The 19,244-nt window shown below is 40.8% G+C and overlaps 1 protein-coding gene across 1 annotated transcript in view; it reads right to left on the bottom strand.

Annotated features, from left to right (window-relative positions):
• Positions 1 to 8,345: 8,345 nt before the first annotated feature.
• Positions 8,346 to 19,244, bottom strand: part of samd10b (sterile alpha motif domain containing 10b) — a 76,970-nt gene continuing 66,071 nt past the window's right edge. Inside the window, exon 5 of the mRNA XM_084097976.1 lies at positions 8,346 to 10,768. Within this exon, the coding sequence (XP_083954102.1) occupies positions 10,746 to 10,768 (23 nt within the window). The 3' untranslated portion in view covers positions 8,346 to 10,745. The remainder of the gene's footprint in view (positions 10,769 to 19,244) is intronic.

The following is a 19,244-nucleotide window of genomic DNA, read 5'->3' as shown; positions in this document are numbered from 1 at the left end:
TTAATTAAAAATAATAATAATTCGGTCCAATGTAGCCTACTTATTGTGTTGATGTTGAATTGCGAAACACTTGAGGTGGGATATGTGTAGGTTGGGGACAGGTTTAGTGGAATGCGTTGGTTTAAGGGTGGATTAAGAGTGAAATTATTATTGTAATTATGTAATTACAATAATTACATAATTAATAATGTAATTATGTAATTACATTATTGATGTAATTACAGAATTAATTAATTACATGCAGGTATTTTTCAAATATAAGTATGTAAAAACATGTGTACACAATAAGCGCATTGTCTTAAATGATTAATTTAAATGTCAGTGCATTGTAGTTAAATACACTTAATATAAAGTGGGACCCATTCTTCCTTTTGGTTGCACTTTATTTTACAGTACGTGCACTTACATGTACTTGCCTAAGAAAGCACTGGGTAATATGAGTTAGACCATGGTCTGGGTGAATACTCGATTCTGATTGGATGCAGGGTGTCCATTAAAAAGTGATAGAGGACACCTAGTAAAGGAGTTCTGGTGAAACTGACTGTTTACCATTCGAAATTAATAAATAAATGCGCTGGCTACATCAGCTGTGAGTAACCATAGCAACAGGCAGTCAAAGTATCTATACTGACTATAAATGAGCGGACTATAAATATCTCCAGTTGCTAAATAAACCGTCAGGCGTAACCAGGGAAACCAAGTTATTGTTTGTAAAAACTTTAGATTTCGATTGTAAAACTAATTAAAATATAAACTAATGTTTTAAAAATGTGTTATTTGGCAAGTGACCATGGTATAAGCGGGTTAATGCCCTTCGAGGTGTCCATTGTCAGGTATGGACTTCGGTGGAGGCAACCGACCCCGCCGTCGTCCATTAATAAAAGTCTCTCCAATGGACACCTCGTCAGGCATTAATCCTTACGTAACTATGGGTAAAGGTTAGGTTTAGGGGTGGGTTCCGGGATAGTACCTTTATTATACACAGATATTGCAATTACTATATTAAGTACATAGTATGTACATGGAGAACAGGACTGTGAAATAAAGTGCTATATTTTTCATTCTCTTGTCATTAGTCCTGATAATCACGACACTGATGTGCTGTGATGGTGCTCATGTGCAGCTCATACACAATCATTAATTCGGACATGACTTGAAGGCTACACACACTGTATAGCTGCATATATACTGAGGCAAAATATTTTCAGACAAAGTACACTCTGGACAGTGTCCCACGGCTCAAACTGCCCTCTGTACTGTCAGCATTTGATTGGTTAAGCCATGTGGCAGCCAATGAGGCATAACCCCCGAGCCCCAGCGCTGTCAGATACTGTCACATAATGTCACGGGCTGCTTATAATGTGCACATTTGTGTGTGTCTGTGTTCCAAATGCACAGATAATTATGCGGCTGCAATATTCCATGTTGTGTGGTAATTGCCTCTCAAGGTGGCGGTGGAGATCGACCGCTCTTTAATTATCTGTGTGTGTGACAGCTGCTTCCACAAGTGACACTCAGAGACACAAAGGTGCGTGCCTGACGCACTGGTCTGTTCTCTGTCGCAGAACTGCACAGTCACTCAGGACGTCGGGCTGACAATATTCCCTGCAGGGGAAAAGGGAACAGGTGGTGAAAGAGAGATAATTTGTGGAGAAATGGCCTAAGAAGTTTGTATTGTGGTGTGTTTATGTGGATGGCAAATGTGAGAATTGGCAAATGTCCTCTGATGCCATAAAACAGCTTTTAAGTCTAGAACATTCAAAACTTATGCTTATTATACACACATTTCTTTGGATTCATAAACCTGAAGTCCCTCTCACTGAAAGAGAAGAAATCCTTCATTGGTTCTTAGATTTATCACCAAAGAGGTAAATTTGAATGTGTGAATATTACCCAATGGCAGTAAGTCTACAGATTCATGATTTATTATCAATTTAATATTGAATGTCAAATTCAGAAATCAAGTAATTAAATAAATGAAAACATGTGGGAAAAAGCCAAATCCGTCACTATAGGCCACTGGGATTTCTTCTGATGCGCCCAATGACCAATCCGGGCCAGGTGATCTGCTTTATTTCATGAATGTTAGAGTCTGTCTGGATCACAAAATGCATTTTGTAAAATAAATATTCACTATACATTGTGAATGTAATATGTGATTTCATTCATTAATATGAATACCAAAAGGAATGTACCAAAATATTTGTATTTTGTGATACATACAGATCCTTTCATCAACAAAATTAGGTTCCCCTTAAAAGAGACAAACGGTAAACGCAGAATTCAAAGAAAAAAGTCTGAATTTCGAGATATAGGCCACACTCAAATTGCAAGAAAAGGTCAGACTGGAAAGTTATAAACTCAGAATTCCAAAAAAAAAGTCTGATTTGCAAAATGTTAACTTTAACTAACTAAGTCAAAATTGCAAGAAACAGTCAGAAATGTGTTTTATAAACTTACAATTCTGAGAAAGTCTGAATTGCACGATATAAGTTCACAATTCTGACTTTAAAGGTAGGGTCATAGACAGTATATAAACTGGACACAGCGACCCCATAGGTTTCAACGGAGAGAAGTTGAAGCACATTAGAAGCAGTCACTTCCTGATTGCCGAGCGTACTGCGCAGACTCAAACTGAGCTTGACGACGTGGATGTGACGTGAGCAGCCTGCCTGACAGTTGTAAGTTTTCTAGTAGCCGTGCCAAGCGAAATCGGAACCATTCCCTTCCGAATCTCGCAGAGACGGAGAGTGTGAGTAGGAGCTGTCCATGAGCTAGGAGCAGGAGCAACGTCATGACTCTCTATGGGCTTCTCCCTTTACTTTATCGGACTTTATGCCTCCACGTCCCCCCGATTGATTGCGAGCTTCTCTTCCTGTCTCTACGGTAATTTCCAGAGAGTCGCGTGGTTATGACGCAATCGTTAGCCTACTTTTACAAAAACTGCTTCTACGGGGCCATAACGTAAGATACAAGGTAATGGAGCCTTTTATACATTGTCGTGTTTCTTTAGAAATAAACAATGGACAAATGGAGTCTTTAAACGCCTCAGATGTAAAGTTATTCGCTGTCAAAGTGACGCGAAAATGAATGGGAGTCAATGGGATGCTAACAGCAGGTGAAGGCTTGTTAGCCAATGGCGGCTCACGGGGGTACCTTCAAAATAATATGAAACCCTGACCGCCTGGGTAGGGTAGGCAATTTTGACCGGCTAGCAATAGCATGCTAGCTTTGAAAGCATGAGATCCACCCTCCCTTCAGAGCGTCTCCAAAGCCACGCCTCCTCCAAAGCGCATGAACATGTACAGCAGAGTTTGCAAAGTGCCACGAGAGACGGTGTTAAATTTCCTCATGTCTCAAAGCACATAATATTACAATAATAATGAACGTAAACAACTTACAGAGCTCTTACTTGAACAACCCGCCTGCTGCAGATTAATTTCGGCGTTGATAGCGCTGACATAGAAACGCAAAAATCGGGACGTGAACAGCTCCGGGAAGAACGTCATGCATTGCCATCTTGTAACTATGGTAGTTACGACATGGTGTGAACGCAACATAGGCTCACTTTGGTTCAGGAGGAACAATGAAAACAACCAAAAAAATTGCCTACCATTAACTCAAGAGATGTTTCTCAAAATTGTGACAAATAAAGAAACTTTTTTCCTGTGAAAGAAACAGACACCATGGAAGGCTAATTCTGTAAAAGGATATGGATAAGTTGCTAACAAACTGATACATAAGCATGGTGTCCAATTCGTCAAGTACTTGTCAGCAACTTCACATTTGAGGTATGAATATGTGTAATTTATTCTAAAAACCCATTAAAAACTCATAAGGGAACTATTGCTTGAAAATGGACATTTTGTTACACGTTTTAGCTTACAAACCGAACAGCTCTTTTGAGTATTGAATGATTTCGAGAGGCTTTAGAAATGGTTTCAAAACCTGAAAATGAGAAGGGGAGAAATAATGGATGTGGGCCAGATGCACACAGTGGGAAATAAACTGGTGATTAAAGGAATGTGGAGGAGTTTCAGGAAGATCATAAAGAATGGCTGTCTTTCAAAACCTAGTGGGCTGCATAACTAAACAGTGTTTTTGCGCATCATAGCCAGGTTTCAATGCATCAGTTAAGCTATGGGCTAAGCAGTTAGCTTGCTAAGCGAAGGCTAACTGAAACACAAAAGAAGGGGAGTGTTTAATATGACCTTATGTAGCTTCAGTCAGTTTTTATTATATGTGATATATTCTGTATGTCCTGCTTAAAACACGGTGTCACTGCAAAAAAATATTTGCACATGTAGATGTAGCCCAGTGTAGCCTACTCTGGCATATTTAGTCAGGATAAATAATTCATTTGAGTTGTATTAATTTAACCCACCAAGGCAGCTCACTTGGTTTTGAGAGGGTGAAAAAAAGACAAAAGTTGGCAACAAGAAATACAATAGGTTTGAGATATAGTTAAGCTAAAATAAATATTTTCACCCTTGGCATGTATACTTTTTGACTGTGGGCCTGCTGAAGTGAATCAGCTTCCTGTAGTGTGACCAGGAGAAGCTTGAGGTATTCAGACACACACGGCTCAGAGGACCCTCATGAATAAAATAGCATGCCCTCCATCTCAGCCTGCGCTGCACTGGTGCGAAGAGATTCTGCTCAGCAGAAGTGGACAGAACACCTGTGGATGTGAGAGAGAGATGGGAAACCGGTGCACTGCAGGACTTGTAAAATCTCTGATGGTGAAGATCAACTTTTTCTGTTTTGGTACATGCAGTGTTATATTAAGTTGTATTAAATCAAAGCATTCGTCAAAACAGAAAATAGTGCTATAATATGGACCATTGGCAGTGTTTCATTTGTTAACAAAGCAGTGTTTTTGAACAAATGCATGAATCATTCCGTTTCATGCACAGAATGTTTTTTTTTTTCGGAAATAACTATTTTAATTAAATATGACTATTTAAATATTATGAAGTGAGTGACAAACAAACAAACAAAATGAACTAACGATAACGAACAAATGAAATGTCTTGTTACTGAAAAATAATTTTAGTGAATGATTCAGTGATTCACTCAAATTTAAGGACTAATTGTCCTTAATGGTTTCCTCAAAAATATTAAGCAGCACAACTGTTTTTAACATTTATTACATTAATTTTTTCTTGAGCAGAAAATCTACATATTATAATGATTTCTGAAGGATCATGTGACATTGATAATGCTGTGCCATTACTGGAATAAATTACATTTTAACATATATTCAAATAGAAAACTGTAATATTTGTTATTTATATTATAATATTTATAATAATCACATTATAATTTTGATTATAATCAAAATATTACTGTCATGGCTGGTTGCAGGAAGGGAGAGAAGAAGCAGGATCTATTTGCAGCAGTCACTTTTATTTACAAAAGAAAACAAACACTTGAGACCAGAAGAGATCAGGAGATAAAGCAACCCAACATAATACAGATGAGACCAGACCATGAACTGAAACAAACATGGATTAAATACACAGAACATAACAACATGATTAACTAGACACAGGTGTAGCACATGAGGGCACATCAAAAACTATGACATTAAACAAGGGAAAACTCAGACCAGGACAAAACAGGGAAAAACACAGATGAAACCTTTCCCAGTAGGCGCCTCCTGGCACCATAAACAAAAACATCACCAAAGTGGAGGGGAGAGGGTTACCAAAAACTCTGTGGGTGGGAAGGAGGGCTAAACGGTAACACAAGTCCATAGGGGTGCAAGGAGAAAAGTCCAAGGAGACTCTGAATGGATGCTTTGGCTCTCCCTGACGATGCTGAAGGAACGTCTGCCCACAGCTGAGCTCTGGGTGGTGATGAGGAGAGCAGAGCAGAGCCGGGGAAAAGGGCAAACGAGTCAAAGTCAGGGAGGCTGGAGTACCAGACGAAGCCGGAGGGACAGAGGGACAGGGTGACGCCGCAGGAGGAGCCAGGATATCCATAGACCAAGGCGGAGCTGGGGCTTGGAAAGCCCGAGGCAACACCGGTGGGAGCGAGGACAACAGAGCCGCCAAAGAGATGGAGGAGCCCGGTGGAGCTGCAGGACTAGAGGAACCAGGCGTAGCCACAGACCTGGAAGTCCGAAGTAGAGCCAAGGGGATGATGGACCAAGGTGGTGATGGTGGGATGAGGGACCATAGAAATGACCAGCCACGGTGGAGCCAAGGGAGCGAGGAGCAGTGATTAAGGAGGAGACAAAGGATCTTGGCTGTTGGTTGGTACCAGTGGAGACAAAGGAGATTGACTGTTGGGTGGGACCAACGGAGACAAAGGAGTTTGGAGCTTGGCTACTGAGCGGGGCCAGCCGAGACGAAAAAGTTTGGCTGTTGGGCGGGACCAGCGGAGACAAAGGAGCTTGGCTGCTGGGCGGGACCAGCGGAGATGAAGGAGATTGGCTGTTGGGCGGGACCAGTGGAGGCGAAGGAGCTTGACTGTTGGGTGGGACCAACGGAGACAAAGGAGTTTGGAGCTTGGCTACTGGGCGGGGCCAGCCGAGATGAAAAACCTTGGTTGTTGGGCAGGACCAGTGGAGACAAAGGAGCTTGGCTGTAGGGCGGGGCCAGCCGAGACGAAAAAGCTTGGCTGTTGGGCGGGACCAACGGAGACAAAGGAGTTTGGAGCTTGGCTACTGGGCGGGGCCAGCCGAGACGAAAAACCTTGGTTGTTGGGCGGGACCAGTGGAGACAAAGGAGCTTGACTGCTGGGCGGGACCAGCGGAGACAAAGGAGCTTGGCTGTAGGGCGGGACCAGCAGAGACGAAGGAGCTTGGCTGCTGGGCGGGACCAGCGGAGACGAAGGAGCTTGGCTGTTGAGCGGGACCAGCGGAGACGAAGGAGCTTGGCTGCTGGGCGGGACCGGAGACGAAGGAGCTTGGCTGTTGGGCGGGACCAGCAGAGACAAAGGAACTTGGCTGTTGGTCGGGACTAGCAGCGATAAAGGAGCTTGACTGTTGGGTGGGACCAGCGGAGACGGAGGAGCTTGGCTGCTAGGCGGGACCAGCAGAGACAAAGGAGCTTGACTGTTGGGCAGGACCAGCGGAGACGAAGGAGCTTGGCTGCTGGGTGGGACCGGAGACAAAGGAGCTTGACTGTTGGGCAGGACCAGCGGAGATGAAGGAGCTTGGCTGCTGGGAGGGACCGGAGACGAAGGAGCTTGGCTGTTGGGTGAGACCAGCAGAGGAGAAAGGGCCAGGGAACGGGTTGGGACTAGAGAGATCATCCAACCAGTCAGGACCGGCGAAGGGTGAAGGAGTTTGAGGGTGGGCAGAAGGGAGGTGACAGGCTCTGTGTCCTCCAAGTCAATGAGCCATTCCTCAACTTCTGGTTCTGGGAGGGACCAGGGTGTGGGTGCAGGCTTCGGGATGTACCAGGCGACGGGCTCTGTCTCTGGGACGGGCTCTGGCTCCATATTTGGCACTGGCTTAGGCTTTGGGTCCATGGTGGTTGTAGGCTCTAGCACTAGGTCAGTGACGGGCATGGCGAGGGACTGGATGGGCTCTGAAAGACAAGTGGGGACTGGTTTGGGTGCTGTAGGGTTGGGACCCTCCTCTCTCTCACAAACGGTGGAGGGGGATCCACGGTGAAAAAGCATGCATTCCACATACTCACAAAGCGTCCCGCGAGGACCATCTCCAGGCAGGCGAGTTTTCGTCTGGGCATTGAGTCCTGCCCAGAAAACACAGAGGCTGTCGTCAGGGTAACGAATGAGGTGAACCAGATCTAAGAATCTCTGAGTGTGGTCCTCGAGGAAGCAATCCCCCTGTGAGAGATGGAGGATCCATCCTGCTGCTAGATCCATCAAATTGGTTCAGTTTCTCTGTCACGGCTGGTTGCAGGAAGGGAGAGTAGAAGCAGTATCTATTTGCAACAGTCAGTTTTATTTACAAAAGACCAAAACAAAAAACACACTGGAGACCATGAAAGAGCAGGAGATAAAGCATCCCAACATAATAGACGAGAACCAACCATAAGCTGAAACAAAGGGGGATTAAAGCACATGAGGCCAAATCAAAAACCATGACTACAAACAAAGGAAAACTCAAACTAAGACAAAACATGGAAAACACAGATGAAATCAGACAATTAATGATTTGATCGAAGAAATGTAGCCTTGGTGAGCATAAGAGACTTCAAAAACATGTTTTAAAATTTTGAACCGTAGTATACATTTTTATTTAAGATTTATGTTTAGATTTAAAATTTAGATGCATATTTATTTTTTAAAATATATTTAACACAGTTAACTTTGCATTTGGATGACCATACTATAACTGTTTCAATCAATTGTGAAAGAGAAAATTTCCATATGAAAAATCTTTATTTTTTAAAACTTTATTCCAAAACACACATATACATCTGTCTTTGCCACACCATGTCTTGTATAATCATGTTGGTAGCAGGTCATTACATAACCAATGTTAATTTCCCTCATTTTTGCATAACAAGATTGAAAAGAAACCCATTGCTTGTCTGGAGAGAAAAAATGCTTGTGTGTCAGGATGCAGGAATCAGCAAAACACTCTGGAGAACCATCTTTTAATATGTCAAATCAATTTCTGAGAGAATTCCGGCCTGTCAGTCCCACATAACCTGCACTTTTAACCTGGATGAACTGAACTGGTTTGTGTCAACAGATTTCCGTCAGCTTTGAGTACATTGTGAAAAGGCATTGAACAATGACTGGTGTCATGAGCATCAGATAATCACTCCAAGATTCCAACTGCTTTGAGAAAATGAGATTTTACTGTAACTCAGCCCTGTTCTCTAAACACAGACAAACATTCGAGCCTCCTAAACAAACATGCTACTGCATCACAGTGAAGTTCAGTGGAGCATTCAGGATTTTACCAAACTAATGGCAAAATCACAAAATGGAAAGAATTACAGTTTATTCTCTCCAAAAAAGGTCATTTATCATACCAAAGGAAATATAGAAAATACTTAACATGCCTTCTTGCGTTATTGATGATAACAAACCTGATTACTCAAAAGGCTAGTTCACACAGCCAGCTACATTTCAATCATTTAAAGTTGACTTTTGGACTTACAGTAGTATGTTGGGAAACACAACTGCCATGTTCATACTGAACCAACAAAAACCAACATGGTTAAATACCCCGGTGACCGATCTACTGAAACCCAACAACTATTTGGTGTTCTCTTCAATCTACTGCTCTGTCATTACAATAGTTCACCTGAAAAAAAAAAAAAAAACTGAATATACTTGCAGAGTTACGAATTGCTTCATCTTGGAACGAGACACCAAATTGAGCTAGAATCTAGAAGCATTTGATTGCGTATAGTATGTTGCAGACCTAAAGATTCTGATTGTAAGGTAGCTACTCTAAAAACAGGTCTAGCCATGCAGACATGTGGCAGCGCCTTACATTATTGCTTTGTAAAGGAGGACAACTGGGACTTCTATGAGTGACAATGATCTAGACACATACTGTAACTCCTAGAGTAAAGGTATAGTCATATTCAGATTCTTTGATATATTAGGAGAAAACCTGAACATCTACATTGTGTGCAAGATTTCAACATGACACTGAAATCAAAAATATAACTTAGTGCATTCATGAAGGTAACAGAAGGAACAACATAGAAAGCAAAAGAACATCCTGAGAAGGAAATAAAAATGGTGGTTGGTTTTTAAGTGTGATAGAGTTCAAAGGTACAGCACGCACATCCAAAACAATAAAACTGGGTGCTGGGCAGACAAGTAGTTGCAAAGGTAAACAATGAGTCCGCACACCAGAGAATGCTCCTTAGCAATTTTAATGATTGCTCACCACGTGTAACGTTTCGGGCCCAAGCCCTTCATCAGACATGTCTGATGAAGGGCTTGGGCCCGAAACGTTACACGTGGTGAGCAATCATTAAAATTGCTAAGGAGCATTCTCTGGTGTGCGGACTCATTGTTTACCTTTGGTTTTTAAGTGTGCACATCTGATATAATTAACATTCAATGTTCATTTTTAAACAAATTGTCATTAATATCCAGTTTCAGATCATGTTATCATTGTTTTTGTCAGTGTGAACATCCCTTTAGTCTGTTGTGTAGAAGTCAGGAATGGGGAAATGTTGGATAATCAAACTTCATGCCCTATTCTACATGTAATTCTCTTTCTTACATCTGCAAATGGAATGATACAATCTATCGTGAGAGGTAGGAGGAGGAATTGTCTGTTGTTCCCACACTTGTAGAAACAGGATTTATTCAGCACTGCATCTACGTCCATTCTGAGCAAATGATGCTGGGTCAAAAGAGCAGGGCTATCAGACATCTGTACACTTTAAACCTCAGGGGATCAAGAGGTTTCGCTCCCTTAACATGATCTGAGATTTGGATCTGAGATCAAGTTCTTGAGAGGTCTTGATCCAATCCAAGTCCTTACTCTTGTCTGACAGAGCTCTGCTTGGTTGTCTAGGTTTTGTAGAGATGACGTGAGACTTGAATCTTATCACTATATTACAGGTTTAGAGTCTGACTTTGTCCTTTTGAGTCTTTGAAACCCCATCCAGTTTTGCATAAAAAGATGGTCCTGTCTGTTAAATTGGTGTGGAGTTAACAGTCTCCTCTACAGCTCCACCGCCAGGCAGATTCTCTCTCTCTCTCTCTCTCTGACTGTCTGTCTGTAGCAGGAACAAGGCCTCTTGTATCCGCCGGGAAGACGAGAGAGCTGCCAAAAGGATAGTGAGCTAAGAAATGTTGCCGAAGGAAGCTGTAAAGAGAGAAAAGAGACCGGAGAATGAAAAAGAGCATAAATTATTCATGTGATTGCAGGAAATAACATGTAGAGAAGGGATGTGCATCACAGAACCTCTGTTGTTAGACATTTACTCACTATCTCAAACTTTACCTTCTCATCTATAAGATCCATCTGGACCTCCATGTTCTCCCAACTAATGTGCATTTTATCAGGGAGATATTCAAAGCCTTAAAAACACCCCCATATATAACCATGTATCATGTGCACGTTTCAGATGTGAAGGCTGTTACTAAAGGTACACTCTTAAAAATAAAATGGCAATTGAAGAACCTTTCAGTGAATAGTTCTCAAAGGAGCAAATTTTTAGTGCGAAGAACATTCATCTAAAGAACCCTTTTCCACTATAAAGAACCTTTTTTGCTATGGAAAGACTGTATGGATGTTAAAGGTTCTTCATGGAATCACTGATGCCAATAAATAACCTTTATTTTCAGATACCTTTATTTGTCCACAATCCCAAGGGAGCATGTATAAGAGTTTAATTTAATACCAGAAGGTACAGGAGGAAAAAAAGTCGAATCTAATGAAAAAAAAAACTACTTTAATATCTGTATGTGCAACATTTTAGGCTATTTACAGACTCTCCAAAGTCTCCTTATAGGGATAGTTCACCCAAAAATGAAAATTCTTTAATCATTTACTCACCCTGATGTCTTCCTAACCTGTATGAAGTTCTTTCTTCTGTGGAACATAAAAGATGTTTTGAAGAATTTTCATACAATTGAGGTCAATGGTAACCAAAACCGCTTGGTTACCAACATTCTTCAAAATATCTCCTTTATGTTTTACAGAAAAAGAAAGAAAGCCATACAGGTTTGCAAAGATATGAGGGTTCACTTGGCTGGCAGCCATTTTATATGTAGACAATAGGCCATACAAAATAGTGATGGGAGAAACTGAGCTTTTTGAAACTCTGAATCAATTGAACCAATAGCTCTGTAGCGTTTAAGACACATACCAGGACATATCGCTTGAGAGTGGTTAACCCTTAAAAGCATACCTTAGAGGTCTTTAGTGACCCGGGACGTCATTCACTACCCTCCTCAAGTTACACATCAACCTTCTTAGTATTCCTTAATCAATTCATTATAAACAATATAACAAGAAAAAAAAGTGACAGTGTCTGATACACAATGATAAAGTGACGTTTCATTCATAGTTACTGAGGCAGAAAACAAAAGAATAGGAAGAATCATCAGCAAAGCTTGAAATGGCTCAGTGATTTACTGCAGAGCAAGTACTGAACTCAATCAAATAAAAGTATCTCTGCCACTTGATGCTGGATCTGATGAAGAAGCTGTCAGTGATCAAAATATTGATTTTGAAGAAGTTGAAAACGATAGTTTTGAGAATATGTTTGAGATGGCGAATATGAGCCAGATGCTGAATGTACTGGGAAATGAGCTCTGATGAGGACAGTGATGATGGTATAAAACATACCAAACTGAACCCTTCCAAGCTCCGAAAGTTAACAAAATATGCTTTATTTTATTCTTCTGTAATTATTACTCTAATATCAGGAGAGTTTTATATTCGCAACAGTTAGAGTTATCCATCCGTGTTAGATATAGATCCGGGTCGCTAAAGACCTGAATATGTAATAATGATTGGCAAAACATTCATGCATTTAAGGGTTAAGGGTTTGAGATCAACAGCCTCTAGTGTCAAACCACTGAAATTTCGATGACTTCAATTTTCTGAAATTATGTGACTTGGCCAGTTTGATTCCACCGAATCAAAACAAAAGAGTCACAATGAATTCAAAGTTTCATTTAATCAAAAGTGCCTATTACTAATACATATAATATCTATTTTCTGGCAAAATTATGTTTCAATAACATACTTCAGATCACATGTACTGCAATATCTGACAACAATGGTATCTGAGTGGTATCTGTATTGCTTCTTTTGCTAAAATTACCCTAAAAATGGTTTCTGTCTCATTTCACCGATTTTATGTTTAACTGACTTCCATTTCTTCCAACATAAGCTCATTGGAAAAAGACGCACTGTACCTACATTTTTGCAAAACTCGTACCTATACATACAATTCCCTGCAGTTTCCAGCTGAAATGAACACTAGTAAAAGTAAAACACCAACAGCTTTTAGTGCAAGATACATTTTGACGTTTGCATCACATAACCAGCTCCCTAAGGTTCTTGTAATGTAGTAAACTCACCAAGTACAGCATTGCACTTGCTACATTAGTGACAGGCTGCCATTTGTCTCATTAGATTTTTAAAAAGAGCAAAAAACTGGTATGGATTTGCACAAGTATTGTTCAAATTGTAATTTGACTAGTGTGTACTTTTCAAACGCTTCAGAAACCCAAAATTCTTAACATTCAAATGTGCAGCAAGCCATCATTCATTCTGGAAGTGAGACAGACCAGCCAGATGTTGTTTGAGTGGAGGTTGTCTAACGGTAGCAATCAACATCATTCTCAAGAACATCATGGTTTACTATATTTCTTATCTGTCACCAGCAGAGAGTGTTATCGGAGAAAAATGCAGGAAGGATCTTTTCATCAAGGGCAGAAACAAAAAGGACTAGACAAAATGAGATCACATCAGAATACATTATAACTGTAGCAGCTGACAGGAAAACCTGCATGATTTATTTATTTATTTATTTATTTTTGGGAATGCAATCAGTTCGTAGGGATTGTTAAAAAAAGCTGATTGCAATTTAGAGATGCGTTTCTTCCGGGCCTGGGCAATCAATGATAGTCTTGTTCAATCTGACGAGAAAGAACGTATGAAAATGAAACTTAAAAAAATATAAAAGTATGATGGAACGACCAATTCAAGTCACCGAACAATGGACAATCAGAGACAAATGCATTTGAGGAAAGGAACAGGTGGAATGGCTTGTGCTGCTGCGACATCAAATGACACAGTGCCAAAGCTGCTGAAAGTCAGAATGATTGGTGAATGTGTGTTATCTGCAGAATGTCTCTGATGAAGACACCTGATTACTGACGTCCATCTAGTAACATTTACAATGGAAAGAGAGAGACCAGAGAAATGGAGAAGGGGAGGAGTTAAGATACTGATCCACTACTTCCAAACAACCCGATTTCAGTAGAAAAGTAGTTTTTTCAGTAGCATGTGAATAATAGCAAGTAATAAACGCTATTTAAATATCTTAATTTAACTAAGGCTTAGTCCTGGCTTAATCTAAGCCCTGTCTGTGAAACCAGGCCTATATTTATTTTATGTCCTTGTTACACGTTACATGTAGTTATGTATTGTAGTAATAATGTACTGTGTATATGTGAGCCTTTTAACCTAAGACAAATTTCTATCACTGGTTGATAGATAATAAAGTTGTTTGAATATGAATTTGAATTGAATAACTGTAAATTACACATAATAACATGCATGCAACTAACCCTTAAAAAACTCTAATCCTAGTTGTGAACCCAGTATGGGTTATATTCGTGGGTTGTTTGTTTTCCTTTGTTTGGTTTGCAGGATGGAGTTAGGGTGAGTGACATCATTGATGACTGAGGAGTTACACCTGTGTTGGAGCTGATGCCGGCAATTAAAGCAGTTCCCTTCAGCTGTGATGGGGCGCACTCTCCCATCCTTGTGTCGTTTGTGTACCTGATTCAGTTGTTTTCTTTTCGTCTTCTGAAGGATTTCCCACAGCAGTTAACCACTGAAAAGATGGAGATTATGCACCTTTTATTACCTATGGGTATGCGTCAATTGTTGGTAAAGAGACAAAAGTTCCAATGACGTTACTGAGGGACACGGGAGCTTCAGAGTCCTTTATTTTGCAGGATGTGTTGCCATTTTCCTCTGTGAGTGATACTGGGACTAGTGTTCTTATTAGAGGAATTGGGTTAAATGTCCTGTCTGACCCTTTACATAAAATAATGTTGTCATCTGAACTTGTGAATGGAGAAGTGGTGGTTGAGTGCGTCCATCATTGCCAGTGGAGGGGATGGATATAATCCTGGGAAATAATTTTTGCAGGGGGCAGGGTTTACCTTTTCACCTCCTGTGGTTTCATCTTTGGTTTTCCCCTTCCAGGTCCTGATGAGAGCAACAAGAACTTTTCTGCAACAAGAGGTATTTACTGCATGTGCTGTAATTCGATCTATGACCTCTGCACAGCCAAAGTTATCCTCTGATTTTGCCTGATTACTTTTCTGTTTCCTCTTCTGAATTGATCCAGGAGCAGCAACTTGATTCTTCTCTCCATAAATTGTTTGAGAGTGTGATGTCTTTGGATGAAATTAGGCATGTTGCTCATGGTTATTTTTTGCAGGATGGAATGTTGGTGAGGAAATGGATTCCTCATGGAAGTGGCTTTGCTGGGGATCCTATCATGCAGATGGTAGTTCCAGAGAAATATCGATCATTGGTGTTGGAGATTTCTCATGATAAACTTGCAGGCCATTTAGGTGTAAGAAAGACTTATGACAGAATCCTTTGTCATTTTATTTGGCCAAAATTGAAGAAGGATGTGTCAAAGTATATCAAGACATGTCATACCTGTCAACTAACAGGCAAGCCAAATCAGAAGATCAAACCTGCTCCACTGTTTCCTATTCCTGCTGTTAGTCCACCTTTTGAGCACTTGATTATTGATTGTGTAGGCCCACTGCCTAGATCAAAGTCAGGTAGTATTTATTTGCTCACTGTAATGTGTGCATTGACTCGGTACCCAGCAGCCTATCCCTTCCATACAATCATTGCAAAATCAGTGGTGAAGGCCTTGACTCAGTTCATTTCCATTTTTGGCATTCCGAAGATTGTGCAAAGTGATCAAGGTTTTTACGTCTCATTTGTTTTTGCAGGTTTTGAAACTGTTGCACATAAAGCACAATAAAGATAGCGCTTATCATGCCTAAAGCCAGGGAGCTTTGGAGCGTTTCCATCAGACGCTGAAGTCCCTACTGCGTACTTATTGTACAGAGCTGGAGGGTGATTGGGAGCAGGGATTGCCGTGGTTGATGTTGTCAGCACGTGAGGTATGCCAGGAATGTACTGGTTTCAGTACAAATGATTTGGTGTTTGGGCACACCGTTCGGGGACCACTGGCTGTGCTCCACGATAACTGGACTGAAGGTACACCACCTCAGAATTTGCTAAGTTATGTGAATGACTTCAAGCGCAGATTGTATGAAGCAGGTAAGATGGCAAAAGAACAATTGCATTCTTCGCAGAGACGTATGAAGTCACTTTACGATCGGCAAACTGAGAAACGACAATTTACGCCTGGCGATCAAGTGTTGGCTCTGTTACCTGTGAAGGGCTCACCATTTCAAGCGCAGTTTACTGGTCCATATATAGTGGTGAAACAAGTTACTGACTTAAACTATCTTATTGCCATCCCCAGAGAGAAGGAAGTCAACACAGTTGTGTCATATTAATTTGTTGAAGCCCTATTATTGGTGTTCTCATAAAGCATTAGACGCCAAGACAGATGTGAAACCTGCATTGGTAGTTGAGAGTACTTAACCTCTTCCTTTAGAAGAGGGAATTGATGAAGGAGTTTCTTTCCCCAAGGATACGGTGCTGTTGGGATGTCTTAAAAATTCAGAGACTCTTAAAAATGTGCATAAAATGTTGACCCATTTAACAGAGAGTAAACGTGCTGACTTGATTGCTCTTATTAATCACCATGTCTCTTTATTTGGTGATGTACCTTCGTGTACACATTGGGTGGAGCACAATATTGATGTTGGGGTTGCTGAGCCCCTTCGCCAACATTTTTATCGGGTGTCTCCAAATAAACTCCTGCATCTTGTTGCTGAAGTTCAGTATATGCTGGATCACGACATCACACGGCCATCATTTTCCAGCTGGGCATCCCCCTGTTTGCTTATCAATAAATCTGATGGAACTTATCGGTTTTGCACCGACTATAGGAAAATAAATAAAGTGAAGAAACCAGACTCATTTCCACTCCCTCTTATTGAGGATTGTGTTGATCGGGTTGTAAGTAAGGTCGATCTGCTCAAGGGCTACTGGACCCCAAGGGCTCAAGAGATTTCTTCCTTTATTACGTCTGAGTGGTTATTTTCTTAAAATGTTATGAGTTTTGGCCTCAGAAATGCGCCTGCAACCTTTCAGCGACTTATGAATAGGGTTGTTTCTGGATTGGAGGGAGTCGCGGTTTAATTAGACGATGTGGTGGTTTTTAGTGATTCATGGGAGCAGCACTTGAGTCGTTTTGCAGACCTGTTCTCACGTTTTGGTGAGGCTGACCTGACAGTTAATTTTGCCAAATGTGAGTTTGCCAAGGCCACCATGACGGGGCCAAGGCTGAGGCCATTGATCAATTTCCTTCTCCTTCCACCAAGAAGGAGTTGATGCGTTTTTTTGGGGGTTAGTGGATTACTGTCGGGGATTTTGCAGGATTTTTTCCACCGTGGTAGTCCCACTCACAGATTTGCTGAAAGAAAAAGCAGCTTTTGTATGGAATTCTGTCTGTCAGGAAGCTTTTGAGGCAGCTAAATCACTGCTCACTTCCGCTCCTGTGTTAGATTTGATGATGAGGGCATTCACTGTTCCATTAGTTATTTTTCAAAAAAGTTTTCTTCCAATCAGTTAAATTATTCTGTGATTGAGAAAGAGGCATTAGCGCTGATTTGGGCCCTGCAACATTTCGAGGTGTATGTGAGATCAGTGTCAGATTCATTGGTCGTGCACACTGACCACAATCCGCTCATAAATAAATGAGCGGATTGTGGTGTTTTGGACACTCTTTGCGGTGCCCAAACCAACGATTGACTCATTTATGCCTCTTCCTGCAATCATATGCCCTTGAAATTCAACATATCAAAGGTACTGACAATGTGGTGGCAGACGCATTGTCTAGAGCTCCTTACTCTTCCTAACTGTTTACTAACAATGTTTTATTTTGCTCTCCTTTACTCTCTTAAATTGCTTCTACAGGGCCTGTAGTTGCTGAGGACATTGGGAGCAATACAGAGTGGTTGGTGTTTTACAGTATGGGGGGTTATCGGGTGAAGGGTTAGGATGGGTTTCATAAATGGAAACCCTTTTCTATGGGGGAGGATGTTATGAACCCAGTATGGGTTATATTTGTGGGTTGTTTGTTTTTCCTTTGTTTGGTTTGCAGGATGGAGTTACACCTGTGTTGGAGCTGATGCCGGCAATTAAAGCAGTTCCCTTCAGCTGTGATGGGGCGCACTCTCCCATCCTCGTGCCGTTTGTGTACCTGATTCAGTTGTTTGTTTTTCGTCTTGTCTCGTCTTTTTTCCCCATTTAATTATTCTTACTTTAATAAATGTTATTCCTTTTGATCATTATCCAACGTGTTGTCTCCTTCTTTGTCGCGGCTTGCGAGCTGGCCGTGACACTATAGTACATGCAGTTAATTATTATTACTCAGTACTTACATGTAGAATTACGCGGAAACAAATAAACTATAAAATAAAGTGTAACCTTATATATTCTATTTAAATTATATATCATATTTATATTTATCTGATGTATTAAAATCCTGTGCTGTAGAAAGAGTCATTTTGAAATAACACAGGGTTGTCATAAATAACAAGTTTTGTTTTTGTCTGAATGTTTTAAAAAAAGAAAGAAACAAGCTGAAAATGTGGATAGAGAAGCTTGTAGCAGATGTTGGGAAGGGCCTCAGGATGCTCTCCTGATGGAAACAGGCATATGGAAGAGACAAGCTGATTACGCTAGCGGATGTCTCAGGGAGTTTGTGTGGGTCGCTCTCAGAGACTTCCCGTCAGGTTCACAGTGTTTGCTACATCAACATTTAATTGGCTTGTTGAAGACTTATCATTTCACTGAGCATCACTAAATCCATCCTGTTTAACGATAAACAATTGTACATTTCCTATTGCGTTTAAAATGTCTTCAAAATAGTACAATGACATTTCCCCGATCTTCATTTCCTGGTATGAAATGAAACATTAAAGCCTTTTGATTTAACAGTTGTCCTAAATGGCATACAAGCAAAGTACATAGCAACGCATGTAAAAGATTCATGAAAACATGCATTAATATGTATACACCCTTTTCAGGAAAAACATCTACGCAATATTAGTGTTTAAATACACATGAGTAGTCCCGAAGGCAGCGAGTGACATCTCAAACATGACAACGAGACTAAAAAAAGAGACTTTTCCATCCAACTGACTTGTTTTGTTAACAGGAGCAAATGATTTCATTGTTTGCTATGATGAAGCAGTGGATCACATGTTTTTCTCTTTGTGTGAGATGTTTAAAGTCCAATACAATGGGGCGATTGGGTGGTAATTTGAAGAAGAGGTAATAAGTTTTGGTGTTTCAATAGAAACAGCAATTATAGTGTTGGGAGAATCTGCCTCGCTCTCGGCTAAATTGCTTCGGTTTGAGGAAGGGATGAAGAGGGCTGAAGAGGGCTGAATTACTTGGCCTTGGAACTAAAAGAACAAAGCAA

This window comes from Abramis brama (genome assembly GCF_963993115.1).
Source record: "Abramis brama genome assembly, chromosome: 22".
Classification (NCBI taxonomy): domain Eukaryota; kingdom Metazoa; phylum Chordata; class Actinopteri; order Cypriniformes; family Leuciscidae; genus Abramis; species Abramis brama.
The sequence above is the reverse complement of the archived record's forward strand: the minus strand, read 5'-3'. Positions and strand labels throughout refer to the sequence as shown.